A 14376-nucleotide genomic window follows, 5' to 3' on the forward strand; every position below is an offset into this window, starting at 1 on the left:
CCTGGGTTCTAGCCCTGATTCTGCCTGTTTGAAATCCAAACCAAAGAATTCCAGACTCAGAAAATACTACTCTTCATCTGCAACTCAGGTCCTGTGTTTTGAAGGCAATCTCACCTCCCATGGGCTGTGGCAGTGTCCCTAAATATAAGGGACAGACACCACATCATACTTCATTCTACCTTGTCACAGTACAGTGAAGAACAACTTTTAAGACAGCACAGAATCATTATAAGGAACAGATGAGAAATCTTAAGCCTAAGTAAAACAGTTAAGTGGTTCTTAAATGGAACAAGCAAATAAACAGAAACAATTAAAATAGATTCCTATTGGGGCATCTTCTCAAATAGCTACACAATGTATATTGATCCTTATTTCATTCTTTATCTGTTATATCTTCTGAAGTATATTTCCATACATCTGTCTAGATTTTAATTCCTTGTGGACAGAGAGCCTTTCTTGAACAGTTTTCAAAGTTCCACACCCCATTAGGTAGGTACCCTGTCTACCTAAGCTATTCTACTTTCTCAAGCACTTACTTCAGTGTTCTGCACCCAGTAAGAACTCACATATGATTGACTGATGCCATTTAATAAAGTGATAAAAAGAGGATGAGGATTATTTCACAAGTCCTCTTGGAGCAAAATCTCCATTTAAAAAAGGACAAGACTTTTAAGACTTGTCCTGTTTAACTTGCCCTGTCAGTGGCAATGCATTTCTACAGTTAGCTAATACATGTGATTTTACAGACGAAAGAAAGCCAAATCCCAGAAGCAGCAGGAGTTGAAGCCTGTTCCTGCCTTCCATGAAACACGGGGATGCCTGTTGCTAGGAGAGGAATGTTGTGATATAAATCTTTCTTCCAAGCTTTATTGGGCCATAGAAACCTGGACTCTAAACAATGGCAGATGTGCTATAAAGAAGAGCCCCAAGGTGAGGGTGTGAACCTGACAGCCCCTCAACAACCTGGCCTGAGCAACGCTGCAGGTGATGGGCTTGCAGTGGGAAGGCCCTGGAGTTCAAACTGCTTGGAGCGAGTGGAATACCCAACTGCTATATCACCAGGGCTGGATTAACTCTAAATGAGGCTCAGGCCCTTAGGTTTTGTGGGGCCCTAAATATCTTTCTCCCAGTTCCCTCACAAGATCACTTCCTACTCTTTCAACCCCGAGAAGCCACCAAATACAGCCACAACACCACATGGCAGCTGCTACTGGTTCCAAGGTACTGAATGGTTTTGGATCCACCTGGGACTTGTTTCTTAAGAAAGACCCTTTCCAGTAGTTCCGAATTTCCCTTCTGATCACTGTCCAAAGTTTTCTGAATGTGGTAATTTGACAGGATTCAGGGTCAGATTCCCCTCATTTCTTCCTCTGGACTCCAGATAAAATGAGCTGGGCGCATAAATGTAAATTAAGCACTCTCTCAGGGTTTCCTGATTTTGTTGGGATCACTGAGGCCAAACAAGAGATTAAAAGATAGAAAATGATTAAATCATCTAGTCCATCCTCTTGTAAGCAGAACCCTGTTCTCTAATGATTAAAGGTTTTACTTCAGCATATCAAAGGATTAAGAACCAGGTCGTTTGAAAACAGTACATTTTAACAAAGCTTTCCCACTAAGCTATCAAGAAAAGCCCCTGTTTGGATCAGTGATTCTACTGGATTAGGAGCAGTGTGATCTAGGGGAAACAGAACAGGACTGGGAGGTTCACAAACCTGAGTTTAAATCCCCATTTTGTCAGTTGCCTGTTGGGTGATCTCAGCCAAGTCACTTTAATCTATCGATCAACCATCTCTAGTGGTGAGTAATTACTGTGGGCAGAGCACTTGGAAGACTACAACATAGCTGACAAACACTTTCCTTTCCCACAATGATCTTACTTCACTTGCCTGTGCCGCAATTTCCTCATCTGTAAAATGGGGATTAAATATTTCTCCCTCCCCCTTAGAAGGTAGCCCCATGTGGAACAGGGACTGTGTTGGATCTGATTGTACTGCATCTACCCCCGCACTTAGCCGAGTGCTTGGCCCATTGCAAGTGCTTAACAAATATCACAATTAGTATCATCATCATCATTATCATTATCATTATCACTGTTGGATATTTAAGACTCAGGGGGCCCTGGATGCCATTTCATTCATTCACTCAATCATATTTATTGAGCGCTTACGGTGTGCAGAGCACTGCACTAAGCGCTTTGGAAGTACAAGTTGGCAACATATAGAGACAGTCCCTACCCAACAACGGGCTCAGCATTTCTAACCCAGGGAGGACCCCTGGACCCAGCAGCCCAGGATTCTGGCAGGACACAGATTGATACTGCTCCAGCTCAGTCTCCCGATCTTGGGCTGCATGGGATAGGGATGGGGGCACTGCCACTGGGCCTCTGTGATCAAAAATCATATAAGAGACTCATTCAACTGCACCACTTAACTGCACTCATTGCCAAAGTGTACAGATTTTTTAATGGTTTTTGTTAAGCACAATGTGCCGAGTACTGTACTATGATCATTATCATCAATGGTATTTATTGAGCACATACTATGAGCAGATCACTGTACTATGCACTTAGGAGAATACAACAGAATTGGCAAACACATTGCCTGCCCACAACAACTTTACTTTCTAGAGAGGAGACAGACATTAATATAATTAATGATATATAATTTAAAGATATGTACATTAGTTCTGAGGGGTCGAGGGAGGGGCAAATATCAAATGGCCAAAGGTCACAGATCCAAGTACCTAAGCATCGCAGGAGGAAGAGGGAGCCAGGGAAAGCAGGCTTAATTAGGGAAGACCTCTCGGAGGAGATGTAACCTTAATAATGCTTTGAAGGTGGGGAGAGTGGTAGTTGGGCATATACGTAGGGGGAGGGAATGCCAGGCCAAGGGAACTACTAGGGAGAGTCTAGTACAATCCACTTCCCACGTGGGGCTCATAGTCTTAATTCCTGTTTTACAGATGAGGTAACAGGCACAGAGAAGTTAAGTGAGTTGCCCGAGGTCACAGAGCAGTCAAGTGAAAGTACCAGGACTAGAACCCAGCCCCTCTGACTCAATCAATCAATCAATCATATTTATTGAGTGCTTACTGTGTGCAGAGCACTGTACTAAGCGCTTGGGAAGTACAAGTTCGCAACATAACTTGTAGGACTCCCAGGAGCATGGGACTTCCAGGCCCATGCTCTTTCCATTATCATCATCATCATCATCAATCGTATTTATTGAGCGCTTACTATGTGCGGAGCACTGTACTAAGCGCTTGGGAAGTACAAATTGGCAACATATAGAGACAGTCCCTACCCAACAGTGGGCTCACAGTCTAAAAGGGGGAGACAGAGAACAAAACCAAACATACTAACAAAGTAAAATAAATAGAATAGATATGTACAAATAAATTAAATAAATAAATAAATAGAGTAAAAAAATATGTACAAACATATATACATATATACAGGTGCTGTGGGGAAGGGAGGGAGGTAAGATGGGGGGATGGAGAGGGGGACGAGGGGGAGAGGAAGGAAGGGGCTCAGTCTGGGAAGGCCTCCTGGAGGAGGTGAGCTCTCAGCAGGGCCTTGAAGGGAGGAAGAGAGCTAGCTTGGCGGATGGGCAGAGGGAGGGCATTCCAGGCCCGGGGGATGACGTGGGCCGGGGGTCGATGGCGGGACAGGCGAGAGCGAGGTACGGTGAGGAGATCAGCGGTGGAGGAGCGGAGGGTGCGGACTGGGCTGTAGAAGGAGAGAAGGGAGGTGAGGTAGGAGGGGGGCGAGGTGATGGAGAGCCTTGAAGCCCAGGGTGAGGAGTTTCTGCCTGATGCGCAGATTGATTGGTAGCCACTGGAGATTTTTGAGGAGGGGAGGGATATGCCCAGAGCGTTTCTGGACAAAGATAATCCGGGCAGCAGCATGAAGTATGGATTGAAGTGGAGAGAGACATGAGGATGGGAGATCAGAGAGAAGGCTGATGCAGTATCCATGCTGCTTCTGAGATTGAAATAACAGGTCACAGTTTATACTTTAATAGTTGAACAATCATTTCCCGGCCTTCTCTGACTGCCAGCATATGATGATCTAGCATGGTGCAACCAAATGGCTGCTGAAAATTAAGAAAAATGTACCAAGAGCCACTCAGTCTTACCAACTGGGGACCAAGCTTGCTTGCAAAGCTCATGTGCCCACCTCTGAAGATAGGAGCTGAATCTGGAACTTCTATTCAATTCTTCCACATCCCTAATATGGGGATTTAGACAGAGCAGGGACTTGAGTATTATAGACTGATTTCCTATATTCATAATGAACTCCCAACTCTCAGCTTGATTTGTTTCCTCACAGATGTTGACCTGGCTATCATGGGAGCAGTATGAGACAACAGATTTGATGTGGGACAGTTGGTTCAAAGGGCATTATATATTCATTCATTCAATCATATTTATTGAGCGCTTACTGTGTGCAGAGCACTGTACTAAGCTCTTGGGAAGTACAAGTCGGCAACGTATAGAGACGGTCCCTACCCAACAACGGGCTCCTTTTACCCTGAATACGATCAAATACCATAAGTGTTATGTGGCACAAAAATACTGCATATAATATATTGAGACTCTGCCTTCCGGATAAGCATGTGTTCATACATATGAAAAAATACCCAATTAGTGTGGTCTTTTATATTTAAACCTGTGCCTTCTGAATCATTTAAGTCAACTGGATCCAGGATTGGGTTTCTGAATCTTCAAACTGTCCTAGCACTAAAAAAAATAAAATAAAATAAAAATTATTTGATAGGAGTTCAGCATTTAAGTGTATGGGAGAGGTATTGAGAGCCTCTTACTTTAAAATTTCCCCTAATCTGAACCTCATGTTTCCCTCTTCTCATAACCCTCAATCAACCTTCTTGTCCCACTTAATCAGTAATATTTACAGAACACCTATTCATTCAATTGTGTTTATTGAGTGCTTACTGTGTGCAGAGCACTGTACTAAGTTTTTGGGAAAGGCCAACCCAGTTAGAATACCCAGTATCTGCCCTCAAGGAGCTTGCAATCTATCAGGACCTGACCTACGCTGCACAACCTGGAGTTGCTTCCAATGGGACGGCTGGAATATTGAGCCAACTGGGAAACACACTGGGCAGATGAAGGAATTGGATTAGCATCCCTGGCCTTCTGGAGCTAGAGAAGTTTACTCCAGAGACAGGAATCTGAATGAGTCCAAGTCATACAGCTATGAGCCCAGCAGACTACCATGAACATTAGCAGTGCCTCCTAACTTCCCTAACAAACAGCAACAGTTGTCCTCCACTTTTGTTTTCAGGTTATAACTGGAGCCTTATGTGGCCAGAGTCCACTTGATTAGTCAAGTGCCCAGGGCCTCACTCATTTGCTGGAAAAGTAGCAGCATCTTCAGTTCCCTCCTTTGTGCCTTTTCCTCCAAATTAACCTCTTGCTGAGTTTAGTTCAATTTTTCTTGTCACAAATTTTATGACATCAGGTAGGCAGCTACAAAACACTTTAGCCCATTTGAATCCTGATGGCATACAAGGTGAGATTTTACTGTATTAAAAACATCTCTGATTAAATAGAAAAATCAATCAACTTCCATTATAATAGCCAATGCCTCCTCTCTCCCACCACCCAACTTGTCAGTGATATGGTTAGTTTTTATTGTTGCATCTTCTCTTTCCACCCAACTATTTTCTATGTTCCATCTCCCTACTTCCCTGGTTTAATGCCCACAAAGCATTCTGGAGCATCAGAAAATAAATCCCCCACAAATACTCCAGGAGATTAGTTTATTTTGCCGACACACATTTTGTATATTTCCCTGAGGAGCCAGTCTAGGTTTAATACAATCTGTTCAATTTGGAAAGGAAAAGCTACACTTGGGAACTATCTATTATTTTTGGCCTCAGGCTACTACCAAAATTCAAATCCCCCAAATTGTGTTTTTGGTAAAAATCTCAGTTCATGAAGGCTTCCAGTGTGATGAACTACAAGGAAAAGACATTTCTGTTCCTTTGGAGTTTGGTCTTGTCAAATGCATATGTGGGAAAGCAGGAAGGAGTGTGGAAGGGGGTAGCTTGCAGTTTATTTGCTCTTCACTTAGTTTTATCGTGCCATGTGTGGGTGTTTGTCCCTTCACTAGATTTTAAGCTCCTTTCATTCATTCATTCATTCATTCAATCGCATTTATTGAGCACTTACTGTGTGCAGAGCACTGTACTAAGTGCTTGGGAAGTACAAGTTGGCAACATATAGAGACGGTCCCTACCCAACAGCAGGCTCACAGTCTAGAAGGGGGAGACAGACAACAAAACAAAACATATAAACCAAATAAAATAAATAGTTATAAATATGTACAAACATATATATAGGTGCTGTGGGGAGGGGAAGGAGGTAAGGCGGGGGGGATGGGGAGGGGGACTAGGGGGAGAGGAAGAAGGGGGCTCAGTCTGGGAAGGGATCCTGGAGGAGGTGAGCTCTCAGTAGGGCTTTGAAGGAAGGAAGAGAGCTAGCTTGGCGGATGTGTGGGGGGAGGGCATTCCAGGCCAGGGGGAGGGCGTGGGCCAGGGATCGAAGGCAGGACAGGCAAGAACAAGGCACAGTGAGGAGATTAGCAGCAGAGGAGCAGAGGGTGTGGGCTGGGCTGTAGAAGGAGAGAAGGGAGGTGAGGTAGGAGGGGGCGAGATGATGGAGAGCCTTGAAGCCGAGAGTGAGGAGTTTTTGCCTGATGCATAGGTTGATTGGTAGCCACTGGAGAATTTTGAGGAGGGGAGTAACATGCCCAGAGCGTTTCCGCACAAAGACGATCCGGGCAGCGGCGTGAAGTATGGATTGAAGTGGGGAGAGACAGGAGGATGGGAGATCGGAGAGGGGGCTGATGCAGTAATCCAGTCGGGATCCATCCCTCCTTGATGCCAGGGATCAGGTCTAGTAACTCTACTGTACTTTCCCAAACTCTGAGTACTGCCAAAAGTAAGCGCTCGATAAATTCCGATTGATTCTTTCCTGTAAGTCATAAATATCCAAAGTCCAGACACCTGCCACGTTACCTCTGGAGGGTCTCAAACCCAGTGCCCGGTCCAGGAGGGAAGGGCGAGGTTGGATGAGGCCTTCTCGAGTGTGCAACCCTCTCAGCTGTGTTGTCGGAGCTGGTGATGCACCCAACACATACAACCTTCCCAGAACATTCCACCCCAGAGCTAGAAACATTCAAGCTGCAGTAGCCGAATCCACCTGGGAAGTGCCAATTCGTCAATCCTCCAGGGAGATACTCCTGGTATCAGGCCATCGTCAGCGGCCCAGATGCTTGGAGATGCTGCATGAAGGCTGGGATGAGAAACTGCGCTGCTCCGATTTTAGTGCCAGAGTGCAGAATGCCACTGGGGTGTCCGTCTGCCATTCCTGGTGACACTGCATATCTGCCTGTTTACTCAATCGATCATATTTATTGAACACTTACTGTATGCAGAGCACTATACTAAGAGCTTGGGAGAGTACAATATAAAAGACACATTCCAGGACCAAAACAAGTTTACAGTCAAAAGGGGGAGCTTACAGTCTAGAGGTTCACAATGTCACAATTCAATGGGCGTTGGTTGGTCTTGGTAAATTCTAAGCCAGGAACTGAGGCAGGAGATTGTAAACTCATTGTGGGCAGGGAATGTGCCTGTTTATTGTTATATTGTACTCTCCCAAGTGCTTAATACAGTGCTCTGCACACAGTAAGCGCTCAATATGATTGAATGAACTGGCATTGTTTTCACGTTCCTTACAAAGTGTGGATGTTAAATTGACACATTTTGATTCCTCCCAAAAGCCAAAAGATCAGAAAAAAAAATGTGTGAGGGAATTTACATTAGAGGCCATTCTGAATAGAGCAGGAAATCTACACTTAGTAGGTGCTCAGTAAATATTGGCAACTGACAGTTGCCACAAATTACTCTTAATGAGAGGGGACTCACAATGATGACTAAGGCTCCCACAAAGTCACATACCTAAATTCAAAGCAACCCTTCTTCAGTCAGTCTGTGTTACTAAGATGTACAAAGACAAAAAATCAACTTCAGGCATTCATAATAACCACATGCCAAGAGAAACAGGGTATCTGTTTCAATTCTGTGGTCTTGGACACTTATATTAGAACAAACATCTTTACCAAGCCATCCCCAATCCCGTAGTAGTGCTTTGTAGATGGCTAGGTAACACTGCAAGTAATTTGCCACTCAGCCATAATCAAAGCCCAGTGAGAGACATAGAAACTGGAATTACTCATCCACATGCCCAATTTTTCATTCTCTCTTTTCCTTTAATCGGCAAATTATTTAGTGCCTGTCTTCACACTTGATTCGAAGATTTTTCAAGGCAGGGATCAGGTCTACTAACTCATTGCAACAATGTGGTATTAAGCAATTTTTATATTTCAAGCACTCTATTAATCACTGGGGCAGATACAAGATAATCAGGTTTCACAAGGCACTCGCAGTCTAAGTAGAAGGGAGAAAAGGTATTGAATCCACATTGTGCAGATGAGGGAACTGAGGCACAGGGAAGTTAAATGACTTGCCCAAGGACATAGAGCAGGCACACAGTGTCCAGATTTGAACCTGGGTCCTCTGACTGCCAGGCCCCTGCTCTTTCCACTAGGTTTTGCTATTACCCAATTGCTTAGTACATAGCTCTGCACTCAGTAAGCTCTTCATAAATACTATTATTATCACCACTACTATCACTGATTGAGTTAAACTTAACTCCTGATCCTCTTGGAAATTCTTCCAAATACTACAGACATTAGTATTTAAAATCTGCATCAGTCTCTGAGTAGTTGTGGTGAGCTATGAATTACACTCTCAAAGAAAACAACCAAACAACATTAAGAGCTATTTTACAGAATGAGCACCACCTCACAGACCAATAAGTCAAAGATGCCCAGATGAAGAACAACAAATTGAGGTCAGCCTGTCCTCTGGCATCCTGGAACCTAGAGAGTCATACTGACATAATTCCAAGAGATTTCCATTATAGGTTGTAGCGGGCCTTAATTTTATCCTATTGAATTACCGCATTTTCAGTGAGCCATATACGGTAGTCTAATAGTTTCCGTTTTCTAGTGTGAGTGGTTCATTCAATACGATTTATTTTTCTGTGTTAAAATGAGGGAGCTATTTAAAGATTTCAATTGGTTTCTGTTCTTGATAGTCTCCCCCCCATTATTTTCAGGCATATACATTTTCTTCAAGCCTAAGTAAGCTTTTCATCCACATCAGGAGATGACTGAGCGGCGCATGGAAACCTAAATTATTGGAATTATTTGAGGAATGGGGAGCTGTTGCATTCCATGCTCAGGGTGGCCACAGAGGAAAATCTCCAGGACCCAGCCACCTCTGGGCACATCTGGCTCATTCCTGTTCAATTGCCCTGAGGTGGAAATGTTTTTATGGTATTTGCTAAGCACTTACTATGTGCCAGGTACTCTACTAAGTGTAGGGGTACATACAGGATAATTGGGTTGGACACAGTTCCTGTCCCATATAGGACTTGAAGTTTTAATCCCCATTTTACAGATGATGTAACTAAGGCCCAGATAAATTAAGTGACTTGCCCAAGGTCACACACAGCAGACAAATGGCAGAGCCAGGATTAGAACCCAGGTTCTCTGGTTCTCAGTCCCATACTCCTTCTAATATGTCAGACTGCTTCTCGGCCTGAGCATAAGCATAAACCTACAAACAGCATGACAAAATGAAACAGATGACAAACAGCACCCAAATGAAAATAATAATAACAATAATGGTATGTGCCAAGCACTGTACTAAGCGCTGCCGTAAGTATGAGACAATCCAATCAGAAACAGTCCTGAAGAAAGAAACATGTCACCAAGTAACCGGAACCTTTAAGATGTGACAATGTTCTATACTTACATATTCACCGTAGGTCTCCGAGGTGGAAGGTGGGGGCAGAGGCCGGTAGCCGGCTGGCGGCGGAGCCCCTCTTGCTCTGGGGGTCAGGAGACCTCGGCCACGACTGACCGGACCTCTGTTGGGAGGCACTCCTCGGGACGCTGGGCCCCCTCTTGGCACTCCTGCTGGACGTGACGTTGCCCCTCCCCGGCCCCTGCCAAGAGAAAGTTCATAACTGAGGATTTGCTGCATCTCAGCTCAATATGCATTTTCTTTTTCCAGTAGGTCTGAAAGGTGGAAATGCATTCATCTAGTCTCAAAACAGAAGCCAGGTTGCTTGTATGCACAAGTAGCAATAGTAACAGTATTTACTGAGTGTGTGCTGTGGGCAGAGCACCATACTAAGCACTGGGAAAGAGTAAACAGGTGGGAATTAGTCATGGTCCCTGGACCTCAAGGGACTCACAATCTGAAAATACAAATCGGGGAGCAGCACTGGCAGCAACCTCAGCCAGGAGAATGAAAAAAACCTGAAGATTTGAAAGGGATCTTTAGAATTCATATACGATCCATGTCAGCATTACTATTGGCCTTCCAAATCCACTTTCCCAAAGAGGTTGTAATTACTGGCAGCAACTAATCCATAAAGTAGGAAGCCTCCGGAATGACTCCTATACGGCAGTATAATTTGGGACCATCCCAAAGACTAACAGAAAAGAAGAGGTGGGATGCTTTCTTGGAAATCAGTGCATTTTGGAAATTTCATTCTTCCGCAGTACGAACATTTGAAATATTGCCTTCTCGGCAGGATTGAAGGAATGTGTTTTCCAGGTGTAATACTCAAAGAGCAGAGTCTATATGGCCTGATGCTATTACCCACATTTTCAAAAATCACTGCATTATTTCTTCTTCCCTAACTTTCTACATATTTTGCCCAATATTAGCAGGCCACTGGCATGGGCTGTTGTTTCCAGTGCCAAGTTCAAAGGAGACACCTAATGACCATTTAAGGATAATCATGAGAAACAGAACGAAGGTAGAAAACCTAATGAACCTCAGACTGAATGAGTAATGTAAATACCACTACTGATATACTGGGGAAAAAATTTGCAAATCTCTAATTTCCTTTCTACATAAATGATCTACAATAGAAGGCTAGAAAATGACAAGGAAGAAAAATGTTAGTGGTAGTTACAGGATAATCTGCAAACTACTTACCAAATCACATGGATTGCATTATAGCTAAAACAGTGGTTAAAGATTTTTGGATTGACGACATTTTGAGTGTTGGCAGAAGTCACACTGAAAATTTAATTTATTGGATGGCATCCTTTCCATTGGAAATTTGGCTCAGAGGGGAAAATAAAACATTTGTGTAATTAACCAGATTATATCGGTCTGGTGGAAGGAGCCAGCCCTGGGTGTCGGGAGACCTAGGTTCTGCTACTTGCTTGCCATGTGGCTTTGGGAAGTCACTTTAATTTATAGCACTCGATCGCCTTGTCCCCTCCTACCTCACCTCCCTGCTGTACTACAATCCAGGCTGCACACTTTGCTCCTCTAATGCCAGCCTACTCACTGTACTTTGATTTCAACTATCTCACCATTGGCTTCTCACCCACATCTGTGATTTGGCCTGGAATGTCCTCCCTCTTCATATCGGACAGACAATACTCTCCCCACCTTAAGAGCCTTATTGAAGGCACATCTCCTCCAGGAGATCTTCCCTGACTAAGCTCTCATTTCCTCCTCTCCCAGTCACATCTGTGTTGCCCTGATTCGCTCCCTTTATTCATCCTTCCCTCAGCCCCACAGGACTTCTGTACGTATCCGAAATTTATTTCTATTAATGTCTGTCTCCCCCTGTAGATGGTGAGCTCATTGTGGGACTGTGTCTACCAACTCTGTTGTATTGTACTCTACCAAGAGCTTAGTGCAGTGCTCTGCACACAATATTCACTCAATACAGTTGATTGATTGATTTACTTCTCTGTGCCTCTATTTCCTCAATCAATCAATCAATCGTATTTATTGAGCGCTTACTATGTGCAGAGCACTGTACTAAGCGCTTGGGAAGTACAAATTGGCATCACATAGAGACAGTCCCTACCCAACAGTGGGCTCACAGTCTAAAAGGGGGAGACAGAGAACAGAACCAAACATACCAACAAAATAAAATAAGTAGGATAGAAATGTATAAGTAAAATAAATAAATAAATAAATAGAGTAATAGAGTAATAAATATGTACAACCATATATACATATATACATATTTCCTCATCTGTAAAATATGGATTAAATACCTGCTCGCCCCCTTCTTTAGACTCTGAGCCCCAGGTGTGATAGAGATTGTTCTATCTGCTTGTAGTATATCAACCCCAGTTCTTAGCACATAGTATGTGCTTAACTACCACAATTCTTCTTATTATTATTAAAATGCTGACATTTTAATTCAGTTCTCCGATCACTGGATTTGAATGTCTGAATGGATGATCAGGGTCGGGAGGGAAGAGGGCACTCAAGGGCTGTGAGTGTCAAAATAGAAGGTCTCTTGACTAAGCTGGGTTTTTATCCTTAAAAGGTGCATCCTAGTGTTATAGATACCCATAGAGTTTGGAATTCTGAAAATTAAAATCCAAGCTGGACTTCACAGCCAGAATTGGTTCTCTAATCCCCTTCCTAAATGAGAGAAAATACTGCTCTCCCAGCCGACCATAAAATGTTACAGGAAATTTCATTATCATTAACTTATAAATACTAAAGGAGAAGAACTCAATGTTCTATAGGACAAATAATCATTAACGTAGTCACTGATGTGCTTGATGGCTTTATTTTTCACACATCTGTGTCAGAAAAGGAAGATTCTATCAAATCCAGGTGATTAAATTATGTCCTTTATATTTAACACAACAGAATCTTGGTCTATAAAGAAAACTGCCTCACTATGGAAAAGAATTGGTTTAAGATTTGATTGGCTAAATTTTAAAAATTGCTTTTTATTGATAAAACACACTTGAAAACGGATTTTTCTTAATCCCTGAAATGAAGTGGGTTTTCCCCCTATGAATACTGTAATTGACTATATTACCAGAGGAGTCAGAGTATATTGATACATATATTTTCAATCTGATTATTAGAAATACTGTATTAATGAATATTAAATATTCTACCTTGATGCAGAAATACAATTATATAATATTTTAAGGAAAAAGAATCACCATTATCACTTTTATTCATTTCTCTTACAGGAGGTAAATGTTTAAGGAGGGATCTTGTTGAATAAGTTCTATTTAATATATTAGTTGTATTTTGTAAAAGACAGATAGTTTTCTTCTCAAGTATCAGCTTTTGAAAATGGTCTCCCTGCTCCCATTTTGCCATCATTTTTTTACCTCTTGACTTGTATAACAAGTGTGGAGGTTATCCCGGAGAACGACTCCAGGTAAAGCACTGGACATACAGTCCTGAAGCTCAGGGCCTTTCCTACTGCTCTTGGTATTCTGTTCTGTAACCCCCTGGTTTTCTACATAGACTATTTTCTCTGTTTCAGATTCAAATTTACTCTCTAATACAGGGTGTTTTCAAATGACGTGCTCAATTTCAGGAGTAGAGAGTCTCCAGGGGTCCCCTTTCCATGGCCTGAAATGGGAAGGACGAAACTGGGGAAGAAACACTCCAGATTGAGTGAGCATCAAGGACTCCCTGACTCACGCATCTCATTTCTCATGGTGGCCCGAGGGAGACAAGGAAAAATGCAGTTGAACAACTCCCTGGGTATCCTTCCCTGGGTTGCAGCTTGCCTAACTCAGCCTTTGTCAAATGAAACAAATAGCCAGAAGGAGGTTCTTGGCCCTTTGTTTTCTTCAGGGAGAGGTGAAGGAATCTTTCTGGAATCCAAGGTGAATAATGAAACTGCCGAAATAAGCCTGAAGAAGAGTACAAGCAAGATCCTTTCTGATCTCCCATCCTCCTGTCTCTCCTCACTTCAGTCTATACTTCAATCAATCATATTTATTGAGCACTTACTGTGTGCAGAGCACTGTACTAAGTGCTTGGGAAGTACAAGTTGGCAACATATAGAGACAGTCCCTACCCAACAGTGGGCTCACAGTCTATACTTCACTCTGCTGTCTGGATTATCTTTCTACAGAAGCGCTCTGGGCATGTCACTCCCCTCCTCAAAAATCTCCAGTGGTTGCCTATCAACCTTTGCATGAAGCAAAAACTCCTCACTATCAGCTTCAAAGCTCTCCATCACCTTGTCCTCTCCTACGTCCCCTCCCTCCCCTCCTTCTAAAGCCCAGCCCACACCTTCCGCTCCTCTGCCGCTAAACTCCACACTGTGCTTTGTTCTCACCTGTCCCACCGTTGACCCCTGGCCCACGTCCTACCTCTGGCCTGGAATGCCCTCCCTCCACACATCCACCAAACTAGCTCTCTTCATCGCTTCAAAGCCCTACTGAGTGCTCACCTCCTCCAGGAG

At 43.3% G+C, this 14376-nt stretch overlaps 1 protein-coding gene across 3 annotated transcripts in view; it reads right to left on the minus strand.

Moving 5' to 3' along the window:
* KHDRBS3 (KH RNA binding domain containing, signal transduction associated 3) overlaps positions 1–14376 on the minus strand; it is a 129707-nt gene that overhangs the window by 27569 nt on the left and 87762 nt on the right. For all 3 annotated transcript variants that reach the window (XR_005454908.1, XM_038760548.1, XM_038760549.1), the window contains one exon: positions 9915–10107. Coding sequence is in view for 2 of the 3 variants with exons in the window: in XM_038760548.1 (XP_038616476.1) it covers positions 9915–10107 (193 nt within the window). In the remaining variant the exon portion in view is untranslated. The remainder of the gene's footprint in view (positions 1–9914; positions 10108–14376) is intronic.

Source organism: Tachyglossus aculeatus, chromosome 18, assembly GCF_015852505.1.
Source record: "Tachyglossus aculeatus isolate mTacAcu1 chromosome 18, mTacAcu1.pri, whole genome shotgun sequence".
Classification (NCBI taxonomy): Eukaryota; Metazoa; Chordata; class Mammalia; order Monotremata; family Tachyglossidae; genus Tachyglossus; species Tachyglossus aculeatus.